General features: G+C 41.3%; 1 protein-coding gene across 2 annotated transcripts; it reads right to left on the reverse strand.

Moving 5' to 3' along the window:
• Positions 1-627: 627 nt before the first annotated feature.
• Positions 628-19,152, reverse strand: golm2 (golgi membrane protein 2). 2 transcript variants are annotated; one of them, XM_080759236.1, is made up of 10 exons: positions 18,096-19,152; positions 9,908-9,962; positions 9,648-9,750; positions 7,621-7,711; positions 7,399-7,519; positions 6,938-7,021; positions 6,278-6,586; positions 4,625-4,762; positions 2,568-2,735; positions 628-1,553 (listed from the first exon to the last, which is right to left on the reverse strand). In XM_080759236.1, the coding sequence occupies exons 1-10, from the start codon at positions 18,420-18,422 to the stop codon at positions 1,477-1,479; spliced, it is 1,473 nt and encodes a 490-aa protein (XP_080615362.1). In that variant the 5' UTR covers positions 18,423-19,152; the 3' UTR covers positions 628-1,476. The 2 variants fall into 2 exon arrangements, with proteins under 2 accessions (XP_080615362.1, XP_080615363.1); XM_080759237.1 differs by lacking the exon at positions 2,568-2,735.
• Positions 19,153-19,656: the final 504 nt, after the last annotated feature.

The following is a 19,656-nucleotide window of genomic DNA, read 5'->3' on the forward strand; positions in this document are numbered from 1 at the left end:
TAGTATCCATCTATCTATCTGATTTTTAAAAAGTGACATATACAGTATATTATCGCCGGGAGGTCACGAGGGTGTCTGTTGCAAGACCCAGAAGGGTAAGGGTGTGTGACACACACAAGTCACTTAAAAAAATTCCAATTCCTAGCTTAATGGGGTGTAAGTGGTTTTGTTAAATATATACAAAAACTAAAACAAATAAAAGCTAAATTAAAAAGTTAAAGCTGACATTTTCTGATAATACTGTAATCATTGAGTGTTTGTTAAAGGTCTCCATTTATTTTGAAAAAGGAAATACATTACATTTGATCTAATCAGGAGACATAACCCTAACATGTCAACTTAGTGTTCAAATTCCAATTGTGTGCCAATCACTTTGAATCACTTGTTTATCATGCATCCTGTACGAGTACTATGTCCTACTGGATCAAATTGGTATCCCAAACTGAATTTGTTTTGTGTACACTAAAGAGTTGGAGAGACCACTGCTACAGAACAAAAATAAATAACAAAAAAAACTTTCACTTACACCCATTTAATGAAAAACATTGAGTTTCTGGTATTCAAGTTAGAAATCACGGATGTCTACAATTCAAGGGTGAAAATAAAAATAACATGATGAATGCACAGTAAAAAATTAACATTTTATGCTTAAAACAGCTGGATGACAGATTGGCAATGCCTATGCAAATACCGTACGTTTTGGGAGTTATATTAATTACAAAAACGTGTTTCACTGTGTGAAAACATTGTCCCAATTCAACATGTGGATTATGATGCACCACAGTTGACAAATGACATGAAGCTCACCTTTAATAAAAAATAAATTACATTCAATATGCCTTTCCATGAGAAATCAATTTTCATACTGTAGCTACACAAACAGGACTGATTTCATGTTCATTGATTTCTCTAATGTAAAGAAATATGTCTCTACAGTACAAATAGTGACAGTTCAAATACATAATATGTACAAGAGACCTAACTAATGGAAGCAGATGTCTGTTAGTTCCTGATGTGCTTGCTAACTGCACATTTTGGAGGATACTAATAATGGTCTAAGTATTGCTTAAGCTTCAGTACTTTTCTCAGTTGGATTATTAATTAAGATTTCATAATGCATGCAATGTCATCCAAAACAGAATGAGGAGTACATTGAGTGTCTGTCAGGGGGAAAACATGGTTCAATAGTCCATAAGCAAAGTTCTTGGCATCAGTTACTTATTCCCAGTCCACTATCTAAATGCAAAATAGGTATCCATCGAAGATCCCAAAATTGTCTGAGAGGCAGAATGCCCAAACAGTTCCATTGGCAAAATTCTCAAGTAAAGAATTCAAGCAACAGCAGCCTGAAGTGGGGAAAAAAAAAAAAAAAAAAAGGTGATGTCCGAACTATTATACAGGAGAACTCTTTCTTTTGTTACAACTGGCTGTCCCAATATGTCTGTATGTAAAGTGAGATACAGTGCAAGTTCACATTCAGAGGATGTCAATGGCTTGATGTCGCTTCCCATAATCTCCTCCTCGTTCTCCCTGTATGTCGTGATCTTCATCATCTGGGGAGAGAAAGTAAACAACTTCAACAATTGTTAATAACCAAATTTGAATAAATGGCGTAGACCCACTCCATAATCACCTGCACAAACAAATATATAATCCAGTTACAATAAATAAATTACATTCCGACCTTGAATTGACAAAATAGTCAGTTCAGAAGAACATTATTAGTCATAATAATGATCAAAGTATTATTACTATCTGCAGAACAGTATCCTTGATCTTGTCATTTTAACCAGTGAATTATTATACTAACTAAATACTTTAACAACAACAAAGTTACGTTTTCACACTTGAACAAAAATCATATCTGTTGCATACTGTGATCGAGGAAATCAGTAAATGATCACAGGAATATACCTCTTTTCTCCAAAACATGACAGCATATTAGATTCGAATTTGAATGTGTGATGTGTAACTATTAGAAATGAATGGTAAGGAACAACGATGACACGCAACCAAAAAATTGATGGCATGGACATGCATTTCAATCTTTGAAGGAGAACTCAAGAGACATTCACAAACACAGAGGCTATATTTATCTACTGGCCTACATGTGGGTCAGGGATGTTCGGTGGGCACAGACAGGTGGCACAGCTAAAGGGAAGCACAGGCAGGCAAGAAAATGCTGGATGGAAAAGGCAGTCACACTCACAGAACCTGAAGTCCCTGGGTTGAGGTAACCCCATACAATAAAGCAGTAGGGTTCACCGCAAAGATTGTAACCGGAGATACAAAGTGCTTACTGGCCAAAGTATCCCCTCATCTTAAATGGTGGAGTCCTTCTTGGACCCGGACATCATTTGACTGATGTCTACAGATATCTGTACTGTAGTAGCCGGTAATTAAACTGGAAGCATAGGAGGATACTCAGGGTACTGTGAGCTGTTCACATTTTGGAACTGCTTGGGGGGATGCAGGGGCAGCAGCAATACAGGAGTGGAGAAAGGGATCAAGTGAGGAATGGTGGATACACATCTGGACAGTCAGTCCAGTTCTCTGGCCCGGCTCACCTTGGACGTCTTCCTCCCCACCATCACCATCCTCTTCCTCATTGTAAGCCAGTTCAGCCTGCTTGTCGGCCTCATACTCACCCACGTTCCCATCGTCCCCATTGTAGTCCGCTAGCTTTGAGCCGTGCTGCGGATCTACTGGGGACTCATTCTCATCAAAGAACCGGCCTGCAGGAGGCAGAGAAGGGCCTCATCAGGAAGTGGAGGGAAGCAGAGGAAATTGTAGGGAGAGGGGGAGAAAGAGGTGAATGCTGCATTTTGAATGCATGGAGGAACGAATGATCAGACGAAAAGAAAACTGCGAGAAAGATGGGTTAATGGATGTATCAACAAGACGCTGGATTGGAGACGGAGTTTAAGGGCCTAACACATTTAAGGTTTCAAGGCTGATGAGGGAAGTAAACTACCGACTGCACTTAATGAGAGTCAAGTGCATGAAATGGAACACTTGTTTCATCCTCCTTCGACTCCTTTGTTGTGAATGGAACAAGAGTCAAACGCAGGACATGTGGGCAAACGAAAGCCACTGAGGCTGCATCGGACACGATGATGAAAGGTGGAAGTCTGGATGGTTGTGTTATTATGGAGAGGGAAGAATGGAACATTTTAGAAATGGAGAGAGGGGGCAGCAGCAGAGAGAAGCAGTGCACAGCAGAAGCCAGGCAGCAGGAAAGGAACATCTTGGAGCCAGAAGAGCGTTGATTTTCTCCCAAGTCTCTACTCTTTGGCAGCACTTCTAGCCATTTTCAAACATGTCTGTCATTCAAGAAAGTTCTCATTTAGAATTTCTCACGCTTATGGATTACATTTTTACAGGAAAACCAAACATAATTCAACCAGCTGACACAACACATCACATAATGCATTTACTTACAGCATTTCAGAACAAACAAATACAAAGTGGATTCTGTCAATATACTAAGTATATTTAAAAGATGTCCTTGTTTAGGTTTTTACCTGGGTATATGGGGTGGAAGGAAGGAAAGGGGAATACGTGTGGTCTTGGTTCGCTTGTATGTTTACTAGTTGTTTTTTACACCTTTTGGAGATAAAGTTGTTGAGATGCACTTGCCACACCCAGGGGTTAAGTAGTAGGTAGGGCAGCATTCATAGTACAGTATCAATATCAATAACCTTCAATTAAGAACCTTCCAGATATTATAAACATTTCTGGATGGCAACATTTCTGGTCATAACCCACTCTCTGACATACTTTGTTGGGTTCCACAACCATAATGATGCTATGCCAACACAGTGTTGATAAACAGAAAGGGATATACATTAATAAGGGAGTGCTTTGGACTGGAGGTGGGGCTCAGCTCGGGCCAATCTTTAACCCCTGGTTAGTGGTTACCAATTTCTATACATTGGCAGAATCTGCTTTGTGTTAAAGTTAGGGTAAGTGATATTGTTGGATGATTTTTTTGTTGTTTTTATTCTATTTTATTATTAAAAAGGTTAAAGCATTATATTCTGATAATAGTCATTGTTGCTATAGAGAGTGTTTGCTCAGTAACAGGGGTCTCCCTGTATCTACAGCTCTTTAATAAACAGGAAATACAATTCAGACAATCAGGAGAAAGTATCATTATCAGCATAAATGTTATTAGTGTTACAGTTTCAATTTTGTCTGCTCATTACTGTTTTTACAACAATTACTTTGACTCATCACTTGCTTATTCTGTATGCGAGTTCTCTCTCCCGATTGCTGGATAAAATTGGTATCGCGACCTGAGAAAGCATTTTCTGTTTACTAAAGAGCTGGAGAGACAGGGAAGTTCCAGATACTGAACAAACACTCTTTAGTAATGAGTGCTAGTATGAGAATACAGAGCTTTTTAACACTTATTTTAACAAAAGAAAATCACTTACCCTATGTAATTTTGAGAGCCTTTTTGCCATACAATGAGTGAATGGAAACACTATTTAAGAGTTCTTCGCTTACAGAGCACAGAAGCAACAGATAAAGATGACTGACACTATTTGGACTCATATCATGCTCAAGTAGCTATACAACCCAAGGTTCAACATTGCTTTAAGTGTCTTGATGCACTCACTCTGACGGTGCCGTTGTGGCTCAGCTGGAACTTTGTCTTTTACATGATGAGGATCAATTGGGTTGGGAACCTGGTCAGGATTGGATGCCTGAGGCAGACCCTTCATCTGTAGACCATCTTGTTTCCTGTTGTCATGAACTGTGAATCAGAACAAAGGTTACACTCTGCTTGATATTAAGGCCTACACCCAAAACTCTCTCTGTGGCACAATTTGAGAATTATCCACAAGTCCACTGAGAAAAGTAATTTAATCACTTTGAAGAAGGTAGCAATCAGAAGCGAGAGCGCTATATATGATTCTTTAATTAAACATCCTCCAAAGATGGAGAGAATGTTTTTGGCAGTCTGGCCTTCATCAGTGCCCATTTGAACTTTAGAATGACATGTTTTGTATGAAAATATTGTAATTTATTATTTAGTATGCCCTTAACAAATCCTATATTGAAACGTTTGCTTTATGGAAAGCTTGTACTGAATATGCATTTGTCAACAAAAGATGATCATAGGGTGCCTGCCAGGTGGGACAACAATGTAATGCACTGATCATATGGTTCTTGCGAGTTGTAAAGACCCAAGATCAAATCAGACTCCTTACTCTCTGTCTCTCTACACTCTGCTCCAACTCCAAGGAAAGCATATAAATGGTAGAGCATGTTTTGTTACGATATAACTAGCACATCTGAAGTGGTTAGTGGTCAGGTGTTGGCTAGGACACTACTGGTTGACAATAGCCCTGCTTGAAGCCCAACATATCTCTCCCGGTCATGTAGGAATTCCCGTTGTAAGCTTGTATATCTGCTATTTTTGAAAAATCTCTTATGTGCGTCCCTGGCACAATTACATTTTTTCAAATATATAATAGTCTATGGCCAAAGGCTGTCAATGGTGACGTAATTAAGATATGTTTCAATATTGGTTGGGTAACAGGTAACATATGTATGTATGTAAGTTGTAAGTTTGAAAGTACTACTGTGGTCGGCTGGCTTTTTATACTGATGTTGATGGTGACGTAATTAAGATATGTTTCAATGTCGGGTTAATTAAAGGTAATGTCTGTATGTATACATGTATGTAATCTGAAACCTATCTTTATTACGTCACCATCAAAAGCCAGTTATAACCCGGCATTGATACATAATATCTTAATTACGTCACCATCAATACCAACCAAGCATACGTACATACATGCATTCGTACCAGCACGACCACAATACTTGCGCACTCTGCTTGCGCAAGTAATTATGTAATCTCCAAATTGTTCGCAGCCCATCCATCTCTGACCATTTAATAAAATTCCTGCTTGGATTAGGGCATCTAACATAGTATACTTTTATTATTATTTATGAGGGGCACCCAGCCGCCCACACAAAAATTGACGTTGTGAGACTTCATGTGGCCAATATAAATACATACTAGTTTCGTTTCATACAATAGCGCACTGCATTTGTCTCGTAACGTGGCAGTGAATCTGCAATGAATGGGGCAGCCACAGTCGGTGCCCCTCACTTCACACGAGTGTGATGTTTTTATATTAATTTATATTATCATTAAAATCGTAGTATTTTGCCAATTATTCAGGGACCCACTGAAGGCATTCTCACGGCCCACAGGTTGAATCGATTTCAAGCCATGTTTGGGAGGTCCATGCTGTACCTCTGGCTTGTCTGTGCTGTTCCCCCAACTCATCCGCCTTGATGCCCGCCTTGTTGTCCTCGTCAAAAAGGATGGGTTTGTCTCCCACTGCCTGGGGCTGTTGTTCAACTAGGTTTGGAGGAGGGGCCACAACTGCTCTGACTTCTGCAGCCAATCCCCCCAATTTGTCCTGCTGGAGTCTGGGCAGGTCCAGAGACAGACCCCGGCCCCCGGCAGGCTCACCCATCCCTGCCTCAGGTCCTGCGCCAGCCCCTACCACCATGTCAGGAGGGTCCATGTGTTTCTGAGTGATGGCAGGCTTCTTCAGGGCTGCAGAGAATAAGTCAAACGCATAGCAAAGACAACAGATTACAATACAATTATTGTGTAATTGACACTGTGTGTTGGGGCTGAGCAATAGGACTTCAAATGCTTGTAGATCTGCTATTTTCACTATTTTTGTACGCCACCATTGTACAATAAAGTATAATAAAGGGGTTAATCTAACATGTAGTTGATTATAAAGAAATCTATACAATTATTTTGTGGATTTGTTGAGAAGAAAAAATATTACACACATATAGGCATAAAACAATGTAAAATGAATACTTGCAACAAAAAAAAGAAAATAAATATTACACACATATAGGCATAAAACAATGTAAAATGAAAAATACTTGCCAAACTGCACATCATCTATTTTCCCCACTTCACTGTCCTCAATGCCAGGCATGCCAGCATCGCTGCCAGGCTTGCCCATCTCATCTGTCAAAATTGATGGGATTTTTAGGCTTAAGGAATATTTCCCAGGGTTTGAGACCATTGCGGTAGGAGACCAATCTTGGTCTGCTACTAAAACACAGTACACACAGTACAACAAGTGGTGAAGTATTCCTTTAGTGTGCACTTCTTCACATCCCAACAGGCTTTCTCTGTATGTGTAAATAATAGACATACAGTACCCGTTTATTATATCTGTTAATTATATGCAACTTTTCGGTTTGGTATTAGTGACCTCATCCTATAACCTTTGGTATTGTTGTTACTAATCGGATCTCTTAAGAATTGTATGGTCCGAATCCATTTTATTAGAAAGGAAAATGCTGAAGGCAGAGCGACTTATCGATGATTAGTTCCTGTACCTTTCAGGTCTGGGCTGTTATGCAGGCGAGTGGCCACAGTGTGGCGCTCTCCCACCAGCTCCCCATCAGTTCCTCCTTCCCGTACACCCACTGCTCCAGCCTTTCTGCTGTCCAGTAAACTCTGAAGAATTGCAAAGTGAGAAGTGGAAGCAGCTACAGAGAGGATAGGGACAGAAGGACAAGGCTAGCAGAATAACCGGTAACAGGTATTGAGTAACTAACCTGTCTTAGCCTTGACGCTTCTTCTTCAAGTTTCTTTTTTGTATCTTCATACTCGTCTTTCAGCTGTGCAATTTGTCGACCACACTGTAAACTACAATAAATACAGCTATAAGTGAGGGTTTGAGACAGATAACCATGAATAAGAGAAGCTGTCAAAAAACACATTTAATTGAAAAATTAGACCAAAAATAACTTGTACAATTGAAAAGGTTACAGTTAATGTTCTCATACAGTATAAAGGCATTTCCCCTTCTCTGATATCAAGTGTTTATTTTAACAGTATGAAAGGTGTTTCTCACAGCTGAAAACTAATTTAAAAGTTTCTTTTCAAATGTATTATTATTTCTTATTTCTGGCTTTTTACTTACTATATTAACCATCACCTCTGATTAAGGAATACATAATACAGTATATAAGAAACAAGCCATACGACTTCCGGTAGGCAGCTGAGTAAGATGGCAGCATAAACCCGCAGCTCCCGTGTATATTAAGATTAACCTCTGAATAATACAAGTATACAACAAATTCAAAGATGTGATAAAAGAGATATGAGCAGGGGGAGGAAAACGTACAAAGAACAAAATGCAGTCTGAAAAGACAACAGAACGCGACGATAAGAAGTTGGAAGGAGAGCAGCATGGCAAGGGCACGCCACACCGAGACCCACTCCAGGGGATGAAGGATTTTATCGCCAAAGAAATGACAGAACTAAAGAAAGGGATTACGGACATCTTTTTTTTGCGACAGGAGTTTACAAACTTCAAAGAAGAAATAAATACCAAACTCGAAGCGATCAACAAGGAAGTACAAGACCGAATAACAGAAACGGAGGCATGGAACGCGGACGCCAAGGAGGTGTCGTTAAAAATGAATGGGTTAAATAGTCCAATTAAAAGATTTGTAATGAAGAAATTAACATACATTGCAAGAGGATATATTCACAGAAGATGGGAGAAATGGACTGATTATAGAAACAGGTCGACACTGATAATAATAATGGACATTCATGAATGGACTGGAATATCTAGGTTACTTGTTAAAGTTGTTAATGATGAATATGAACCCTTACAGTGTGACTGCAATTCTATGTTTATCCGCAAATAAAAATTAAGTTTAAAAAAATAAAAAAATAAACAAGCCATACGTAGACTAATAATGGCATGACCTTGCTGTACAACCATTAGCTAGCAAGCCATTAGTAGAATGGAACACTGTCGTGCCCCCTCGAGTGTAATGCTTAATTGGGTGATCCACTCACAGTTAACAGTCTTTGTATTGCGTTTGTGCTTGAAATGTACTGTAATTTTGCAAACTGTTAATAAATATTTCAATCAATGAAAAAACCTAACGGTGTGAGCTTTGACTGGTCTACAGTAATTTACTGTAAAGACATACAGTCAGACATACCCCGTTAAAGATGCCTTGGCCTTCGGCAATGCTGTAGAAACATTTGGTTGGTGGTGGTGTCGTGCATTATTATTGTACAATATCGCCTCACACAGAGTAATTAAAGCATTTGTCTTACACACACCCTACCATTGTGTGTTCAAATGTTAATGTCAAGATTGTGGATTCTGATTTATTTTACCTCTGATAACATTGATCACCAATCGGTGGACGTTTGATCGGAGCACCTCTAACAAGAATCATCTGCAGCTGCTCAACATTGGAAAGACCAACCTATTGTTAATGGCGTTTGTGTGCACCCTTTGTTTTACATCACCTAATCAACATGAGTTAGACTTTAATATATTAGCACACACGGGTGTGATCTCTGGGGCCCTTTCACTCAGGAATCCTACTGTAAACATAGAAACATTTTCCAAGCAAACATTCCACAAATAAAACAAGCAAAACAGTGTCACAATAGTTTATCTAGGCAATGCTTCAAGGTTTGGAAGAGCCATTGAAATGCACAATGTAGACAAGGAGAACATGGTAACATAATAACTTTCGGTTCAAAGTTTAGGTGATGAGACTAGTCTCCCCAGTCACTACTCTCCAAGGTGTGGCCTACTGTATGTTACCTCTCATATTCCAGCCTCCTCTCTAGCGTGGTGCTATTTTTCTTGACCTCCCTTAGTTGTTCCTCCTGTTTCAGGAATTCCTGCTTCAGCTCCTTCAGTTGCTCTGCTCAACGTAGCACAAACACACACATCGTTGATGCATTTTAGTATGTAACATCACATAACTGTATATAGCTTTTGATGGATTTGCGTCTCTGTTGAAGGGCTGTGATCCTACGGTTGGTCACAGGCAAGGCTGAGGTCATCTTCACCACACTTACCTTTCAGCCTCTGGCTCTCTGTCATCTGCGTTGTGGCTTCACCCTGCAGCTTCATCTGAACAGGGGGAAAGAAATGGGGGTTTCAGAAATAACCTCTCATATTGTTGAAATCTCTTATCTCTCCATATTTTAACTACCGGTATGTGCTTTTTGTTGTTGTAAATTAACACTCAACTTTATCGTGGTACAGCCTCACACAAAAGCATAACAAAGCTATAATTTCAAAATGCAGCCCCAAGTGGAATAACCAGTTCTCTGGCTGACATAAGTGTTACAGCATAATTGCACAGACAGGTTTGTCTGTGCAGTTATGGTAATCTGTGTGATATATTCCTGAAGAAGATCCCAGTGATGGAAACGTTGAATCAATAAACCAGTGGAGCTGAGTTTTTCATACCAGTGTTGCGGACTCTATTTTTTCCTCTTGTACTGCCTTTTGTCCAGCACCTGGGCTAGAGTGGAGGTGCATGCTCTATTACCTTTTTCAGAGTTATGTTTTGAGCATCAAAATATCTATTATTACAATCGCCTGTTCGCACCTTTGTGTTCAGAATCGGGTGGCCAAGTCATAGACTGTGACATATGAGAGTATGCGGTGCCCTTCATGCCTGTGCTCTGCCGTCACTCACTTTACCTCTGTGTTTTCAACCCAGCTTTTGCAGTTTCCGTTTCTGAAAGTCGCCATTACTAAGTGCTGCAATGGCCAGAAACTTTATTTCTCTTCAGAAGCGTTAATATTGTAACCACAACGCAGCAGAACAAAAATGAACCCATGCAGCCTAGATTCTGACAAAAAAAGGGTTTTAAACACGGCGCTGAAACAAGAAGTGGACGGCGGGCACAGGCTGCCCACACGATTGGCTACACACGATCACGTGACACGCGTGTCCATGAAGTGAAATGCATGTTGGGTTACAGGCGCATGGTGGGAAGCAGAGTTTTTTTACACGTGGTGATAGAGGTGAGCTCGACGAAGGTTGGCAAACTTCTAGTAATATACAATGAGGCAAGACTAGAATTCAGTCTTAGAATTATGAGATATTATACTTGAGTGAGGAAAGACGCCAAAAGTTATATGACCAGTCAATGCAATGGAAACACAGTCTGGATCATTGAACAACAGGGTGTGACAAAAGCACATTATTAATTTCGTTCTGCTTTATTTTCTGTGCATGTTATTTGTATACGTGTGATATGTAACATGTGGGTTGTGAGAGTCTTAGGTCACATTCTCACCAGAGAGCTTTGCTGCGATTAAAACGAATCCTGCTGCGCATTTTCAGAAAGTGCGCTTCGTTTGGCAGGTGTGAAGGCTCATTCGAATCCTAATGCGCAGCAAAGAACCGCATTTTACTCCGCCCAAAAACGGGGGTTTCGCTTCGCTTCCAATCACACTTGACTACGATTCGGTGCAGGTGTAAATGCAATCCGCAGTAAATAAAGGAAATGAAGCAAACAATGTGGCGGGTGAGGAGCTGAACACAGTTTGAGACGGAGAAGGCATATTTTATGCAGCGCAAAGATGTCCCGTTACTGTGGATAGACGTGGTCGAATGAGGAGACTGAAGCCCTGATCGAAATGAGGACGTGTACATTAATCAATTGCTTAAGAAAACACATAAAAACACTGCAGTGTAGCCTATTATAGCCTACAGAATATTCTGTCTGTCTGTCTGTCTGTGCGTGCCGTAAACATGGAGTGCTGTCACTGTGTGGGAACTGGGAAGTTATATCAGTGCGCTCATGAAGCGCTGTGCCAAAAGAACAGTGCGTAGAGAGAGAGAGAGAGAAAGAGAGAGAGAGGGGGGGTCCCAAACGGCACGACACATGCACGTTATGAGTGTAATTTTATCACCATAGATTTCACTGTGTAAGCTAGTTTATGAATGGAACACAATGATAAAGGTCCCCCCTGCTGCGTTTCCAATTGCTGCGAATGACAGTGTGAAGGCAAACCGCAGGCAATTAAATATGCAAGAATCCCAATTTCCCCGCCTATACGCATTCGAGTCTACCGAAGTATTAGGTGAGAATGTGACCTTATTCTTTCCTATTTGTAAAGTGTTCTTGGAGGACTGTACATACTAAGGGGTACCCCACGCGTTTCATGCATTGCGTTGGATTAAAACTAATGAGCATTTGTGCCTGTCGTAGACATGCGCAGGGCAAGTTCAGTCAGTGAACCTCAGTGCAGTTGCTGCCGGCCGTTAATTGGGCAGCAATCACGCTCTCATTTACATGATTCACTCAGCCAATCACACACTCACTCCATCTTCATACCGGCTACTTGAACCAGAGGTTTGCATTCCTCTGCCTTCTTTCTTGCTTGCTGCTGCTGTATCAGCGTGCCGCTGTATACAACCTGCGCTCAATTCTGCTGCTGCTGTATCAGCGTGCTGCTGTATACAAACCTGCTGCGCTCCCACCTCCACCCCAGCTACCACCTGTCATTTTGGATCTACTATTTTAGGTACGGGGGATTCGGAGTCCCTATGGTCGGGACTGATGCGCTTGATCCGAGTACCTAAAAAGCAGATCCAATACATCGCCAAATCATGATAAATATATTGTATTGCTTATATTCAATAAATATATATATTACATCCTTCTTGAGTTGTCTGACTGAACTGTAACTTTAGACCCTCGCGTGCACGCGCCTCGTTGGAAGAGGAGGACGGACGCGGCCTTTATTATTTGTTTAATTCGAAGCACAGTTGCGTTCCGCTGACTTTTGGACTGGTTTGGGGCGGGAGGGGGGTTTGAATGTAATTATTGACTGTTGGTTTGAGTTTGTTTATTACATTTAGTAGGGAAAGAGACCGGGAGAGACGTCATTGTGAAGTGTACAGTTTACCTGTGATTTCGTCAATTGCAACTTTTGAGCATCACTACATAAAGTGTTCAGAGTAAACCCCACGATCCTGATGATTTATTCCTTAGTTAATAATTTGCCATGCTGTGAAGAGGGCGATTGTTACAAGGGATTCACAGTTGTTATACCTGCCCACAGCTAAAACTCTGGCTGATTGGAAACAGACATGTTGCATGTCACATAAGGGTCTGTTGATTGATTAGGTCAGATAAAGAGATGAAGAAACAGTCGCTAATGTATTTAGGACAGTGCAAGGCATATCTGAGCAAACAAAGGAAGTGAAGTATATTACCGCAATGCAATAATCATGCGAGTTCTCACTAAAGATTTAAAAAAAGGTTAGTTCCTTAAAACACAGCTCATGGAGAGGAGTTACTAAAAGAAAATACATTACAAATGTTTGGACCTTTGTGCCTAACCTTATATGCAATTATGCACCTTATGTCCAAGTTAGCCTCATGTACATACTGTACCAGTTGGATTATGCTTAGCTCTGGTCCATAGCTCTAATGCCGTCATTAGAGCTATGTTACTCTTCTCTTCCTGCACTTACATGAAATGCAAATCAGCCTCTCGTCTGTAGCGAAAATATAAAGAACACTTTTTGGCCAGAAAGGGATTTATTTTTCAACGGAAGAAAAATACTTTGTTACTCCACTCAAACCTCATAGACCAGATTTTTCCTTCCGGTGGAAATAAATCCCTTTCTGGCCAAAAAGTGCATTTTATGTGGTGGGGGGCTCAGAGTGTGTCCACTAAGGAAAGTAGGCTTTCTAATAACACAAGCCGCCTTTGTATTGGTGAGTAGCAAAAATGTTACAGATGAGAGGCTGGTCTGCATTTCATGCGAGCGCAGGAAGAGAAGAGTAACATAGCTCTAATGAAGGCATTAGAGCTATGGACCAGAGCTAGATTATGCTATATTTTTCTCTTCCTGAAAACAAAAACAATGGAGCTTGCCTAAAAACAAATTTCGCCCACTTCTTTACACCTGTAAACCTGTGATGCGACAATGATTCTGATTCTGGACTACATTCCCTGTATCACAACGACCTTAAATGGGGACAAGGTAAACTAAAATAAACTGAAAAATAATCTAAACGAGAGTAAACTAAAATCAGGCATTCCAATGGTATTTCAAGAGATTTTAAAAGGCCAGAGGGGCGAGAGATAGGAACAGACAGAACGATAGAGACTCTTGATTCACAAGACCCAATGAGGCAGAATACACTGGAGGTTCACAGTGAATAGGATGGAGACAGTAATTACAGCATCTGTGTCAACCAATGAATAAAAAGCCATCCTGTCACCTACAGTATGTGGAGAAGAGTTTTACAGTGTCCACCTGTAGCACTAGCAGGATGTATTGGTAACACAGCCAGTCCTTTAATGGGACAGGTCCTAAACCTAGAAAGCCATATTAGTCTCACTTCACTGCCTGAAATATCTGCAACAAGATTTATCTCTTCTTTGTATTGTATGAAAGCCATTTTGATCCATCTCAATTTTGAAGCTGGAACGGAAAGGTCTCTATATCTGTGTCTGTGCTCGTCAGCAACAGTGTTTTGACAGGGTTAGGATTGGTAAGGGATGGTGTTAGCCGGTGTTGCAGGACTGGTCAGTGAGTCAGCTGAATACATTAGGACTTGGATTGGTTAATAGTGAGTCGGGACAGGGTTTTAGGAGTTGACGATTTGGTCATCGCTCCAGGCTATCATGGGATGGAGAGAGAGAGAGAGAGAGAGCCATTGATTGCTTAGGTAATAATGTGGAACATGACAATTTGGGACATGACAACAAATGCCTATGTAAGGGCTGAAAACGAGTACCGGTATATAATTGTGCTGAAAACCTGGACAATTACATTTCACAAACACTACCTGACTATGCCAGTATGCCTCTAACACAGCACTGCACATCGTTGAGACAATCATTAGATAAGGTGACAAGGTGTTGTGTCACGTTAGCCCTCTCTGTCGACGAAGCCACTTTGTCATAAAGCAAACTCACCTGCTAGAAGAACCATGTCTGGCATGAGAAGTTAATTAATTCACTCGTCGACCATAATAATTATGTGACGTAAATTAGGTGACACTCCCTCTCTCTCTCATTGAGCAACATCCTGGTTGAGGCAGATAGTGGGGGTAATAATTGTTCAGAATGCTAGTATGCTACCTTGATGTTAAAGATAATGAATCTGAATAGACTGAATTAGAGTACAGTCCTTACAATGCAGTTGTTAAGTCGGCTATGACATCGGTTTCCAACAGTATTGAGCCATATCAGCAGGATTTAGTCAGTGATTTGATTGTGAAATTTATATTTTATAAATATAAATGTCGCTACGCATGGCGTTGTGGACCCCCAGCGAACCAGGGTTGTTCTAACAGATTGGCCACAATTTCACACATTGCCCTTATCATTTCCAGCCAGCCTATAGAGAATTACAACAAGACTGGTCAAACAAACCCATTCCTGTAATTGTTCTGCAGACAAGCTACTATACTGTACACTTTGCTGTTGGAACAGGGTTGGGCTGTTGACAAAGAAAGGAGTGGCTCTATTGCCATGCAACACTTGTCGAGATCCTGCACACAGAGGACAGAGGCCGGATAATTCTGATCTAAATGCCAGAAGTCTGCCAACTTACCTTTTAAACACATTAAAGGTTTGGCCATAATGTATTTAATGTTTAAGTATCGCTAAGCTTTATTTGTCCAGGGGTGGTTTTCTGTGCAAGCAGCAATGTACAGTATGCCCCATTTCATAGATACCTCTAAAGACTCATATCAATCCACTGGAGACTGAGAGAGAAGTCCTTGGTTGTATGTATCTATTGGTGTATATGTATCTATGAGGAATATGTTCTAAATGTACTAGTTTCGACACCCAGCCAGTTGTCCCAGCTGCCTTTGAGATTTCAACCAGTGATCATCAATTCACAAACTGGCCACAGGACTCCAAGTACACTTGCCTCACATCAAGGTAAACACATTTCATCTACTTTACTGCAGGCCGTCGACGTCAACCACATAATTGCAACATCCACAATGCAATTCTGTCTTGAGACTTGTGTTGCATTTCTGCCCTCAGCTTCTTGTTTTACTGTTTCCTGTCTATTTACTCTATTACACACAAAAAAACTGTGGGTGTGGCGGCTGCGGCCCCACCAATTTTTAATTCTGCCTATGCAGGCGGATTCTGCCAATGCCTTTCCATGGGAAATCCAGAAATGGCTGCAACCTAAAGACAAAATTGTCCAACTGTGATAACATTACCACTGGGATTTACTATTATGGCAAACCTGCACATCGGATGAACACAAGTGAACAACAAGGGAGGCGGACTGGGTGCAAATTAGAGTAGCACTTGCTATCAAGTGTTCTTGCTAATGTCTCCCAGGGCAATTGGACACACCAATGTTCATCTGAGGCTACTGACAAACAAAAGGCCATGGGTAAGCACTAAGAAGACAGCCTGGGAACTGCTGGCTGTGCCATTGGGCAAGAGAGTGCAATGGAATAAGTGCCATGTTCTGGTTCTTAGAGTGGCCCCAACAGTCCGTCTATATATATAATATATAAAATCTCAACAAATGTCCAAAGTGAGGAGGAACATAAAAGTTGTATACAACTTTGTACAGTTGTATACAGTATATTATTGTAACACCCGGGAATCGAACCCAACATCTTAACCAGTACCACTAAGCCAAAGAGACATCCCCATGACTTGGGGGAGATATTAGACTTAAAGGGGAATACCACTCATATTCAACATTTTACTATGTCATTAAAACTCTTACTTATTTGACTTCTTTTCACAAATAACTATCCAGGCCAAAGACATTTGTATTTTTCCAGTTTTTCATGTGGTGACAGTACTTCATTAGACACCCTGGAGTCGTTTTTATGTGCAATGGTGTATTAACTTTGTATTTAGGGTTTCTTCCTGGAGGCTGAACCCTTGACAGTCAAACGGGCCAATGAAATAAACAGTAATATAGTGACATCATACTATCAGCCTCCTTTATCATACAACTAGAGCTGTGGGTGCGGCTTCAGTTCAGTTCAGTTCACCAGTCACCACCCACCAGGCAAACCAGACATACTTAATGAACTGGTGTTTCTTTTTAAATCTTACAACTCTCTTTCTAAAAAAAATAGAACAAATCTATGTTGGCCTGTGCTGAACTATTGCTACTGCCATTTAGCTGTGGATGAGTTAATATACCTTAGAGCTGTGTGGAAATAACACACAACAGCTCTAAGGTATATTAATGACATAGTAAAATGTTGAAAATTAGTGGAATGCCCCTTTAAGAAGAAGCCATCAGGCTGAGGTTGTCAGCCACTCTTCTACACATGACCTCACCCCCCTTTTGACCTCCTCCCATGAATGGGGAAACCCGATCCAGGTCACAGGCTCACAGCACCATTGTAACGCTCAGGAATCGAACCCGGGTCTCCTGCGTGGAAAGCCAACATCTTAACCAAAGGCAAATGCCTATGGCTTGGGGGACATATTAGACTTTTTACGACATCAGACTGCGGCTATGTACATCATTTTGCCTTTCGTTATAATTTTTGATAAACACAAATTCAATCAAACAATAACGCAAAAATACATACATAATATTGTAATTGTAGAGCAGACCTGAAGACCACATACGAGCTCTGACAGCAAAACATGCATACTAGAGATTGTGACTATATGATAAAACAGGCTTTGGAACAGATTCCAGTTCTTCAATTTTGAATAAGGTTCCTCTGGTTCCAGATCTCAACCCTAATTAATTGTTGAGATGTAGAACTATATGGTACAATAAAGTATACGATTCCAATTAACAATTTAGGCATATTTCACAGGCCTGCGCTTTAAGCGACTTACATGGGCAAGATTGGCATCGCAGAGTAAGCTTTCAAGTTACTGAAGTTGTGAGAGTTGGTGGGACAGGGCTTGTTATTATGCCTACTAATTACTGTCATATGTTAGGAGCAACGGTCTATTTCAGAGGAATACAGTTGCATTTAAAAGGGAGACAGGCCCTTCAGATCGCCTGGCAGCTAATGATACAGACAGAGGGGAGGTGGTTTTGGAGGTGGGGTGACAACATGAGCTTGGCGAATGAGTTGTGGTGGGGTCCTTGTCCTTCTGGTAGAGATAAATAGAGTGGATATTCTTCTAACTACACAAGGTGGCATTGATAACAAATGTCACCTTGTCTAGTAGTTAGATTAGAATAATTCACAGTGGAGCCAGTGGATACCTAACTAGACAAGGTGGCTTTAGATCAGAGTTGAAGCTCAACTACCATACCTTATCATCGGTGCATTTCATGATGAGTGATTCTCGGGCCTGCAGCTTGCCCTCCAGGACGCTGTAGTCTCCATCCTTCTTATCGATCTGTTTCCTATGAGTGTCCACCTGCACCATCAGCTCGGAGTTCCGCTTCTCCAGGCGGCTCCGCGCTGCGTCTGTCCGTTTCACCTGCAACTGGACCTCCACCAGTTCATCCAGCAAGTGTCCGTGCTTGTTGGACACTGTCCAGTAGTTAAAAGACAGTATGGCGATGATCACCATCAAACCGATGACAATGAAGGACGGGAGGCGTCCTCCCCGTCGGTTTGCACCAAAACCAACCATTTCCCCCCAAAAAGGAACTTAAGGTTGTAACTGCAACCTATACTATAGTGAGCTCAGTAGTACACGTATTCCCTCAATGCAAAACACATTTGTCTACGTGACATGCCGTTTAAATCCGGCAAAACGTTTGATGATTCAAACCCCGTTTTAGACAGACATATTGCTCACATTCTACTGTGCTCCATCCTCCTTCCGTACACTTGTCATCCCTCCTCTCTGCATTCATGCAATGTCAATAGAGAAAATGCATCCGCAGAGACGTGGCCTAAACGTAAAGTTAGCTCAGCTGGCAGCAAACGTAGGCAGTCATTCTCACCAGTCAGCAGTCGCAAATGCACATGTATGTTTCCCGGTTTTCGCGCAAATCCCGTCGAACCAGTTGAAGCACATACGTGGATGAGTGGAGATCCAATATCATCAGCAGGAGCACAATCACAACAGCGCTGATTGTACCCAGCAGCTGCAGGCTAGCGCTGGCTAGTGTCTAGTGTTGAAACAGCTAACCAACACCACCACGCCAGTTAGCTACTAATAACTGTATACTGTGTAGATGGATGGCGGCCGTCTGTTTTGTTTTTGACTGAATTTTGTTGGATTTAATTCCCCTTCTCTAACTCAAGTTTGTCCGACGCCACGCAAAGAAATACAGAAAAAAAATCTCCACTAGAAAACAGACTTGGAATTCATACGAGACTGAGAATCTGAGATGTTTATATTTTTGTAAAGCTAAACAACGTCTTCAACTGAATGTCCGGCTCCTGCTGCTGGAGCGAAATTACCTTTCAAAATAAGAGTCTCCTCCCCGAGGCTTTGCTGTTGCAACCGTGCAACAGCAAGCGTGGCAGGCAGACGTGGTGACTGCAGAGTGACGACGTGGCCGTGTGTGGCTTGTCAAAAAGAACAGATCTACATTTAGCCGGGGAGCCACAGGCCCAAAAGCTCAACGGTTAAGGATTAACCAGTAGGGGCGCTGCCGCGCTGTTGTGCCATGCAGAAACAGAGAGAGAGAGAGAGTGCTACACTGTTGCCTGCTAATGAGAAAGAGAGAGAGGGGGGAATTGCACCACTCGGTTCACACGGGTGTGATTTTTTTCTATTCACTGGGTCCTCAGAAAAAAGTTATGGACATTTTTGTATACCACACCATAGACAACCAATAGGCCTATACGGCTAAATTTCATCATACTTTAAGTAGCATGTCACATGTCAAACTAGGGGGTTTGGGGTTTTCATG

The sequence above is a fragment of the Protomyctophum bolini genome (assembly GCF_963924005.1).
Source record: "Protomyctophum bolini genome assembly, chromosome: 1".
NCBI lineage: Eukaryota > Metazoa > Chordata > Actinopteri > Myctophiformes > Myctophidae > Protomyctophum > Protomyctophum bolini.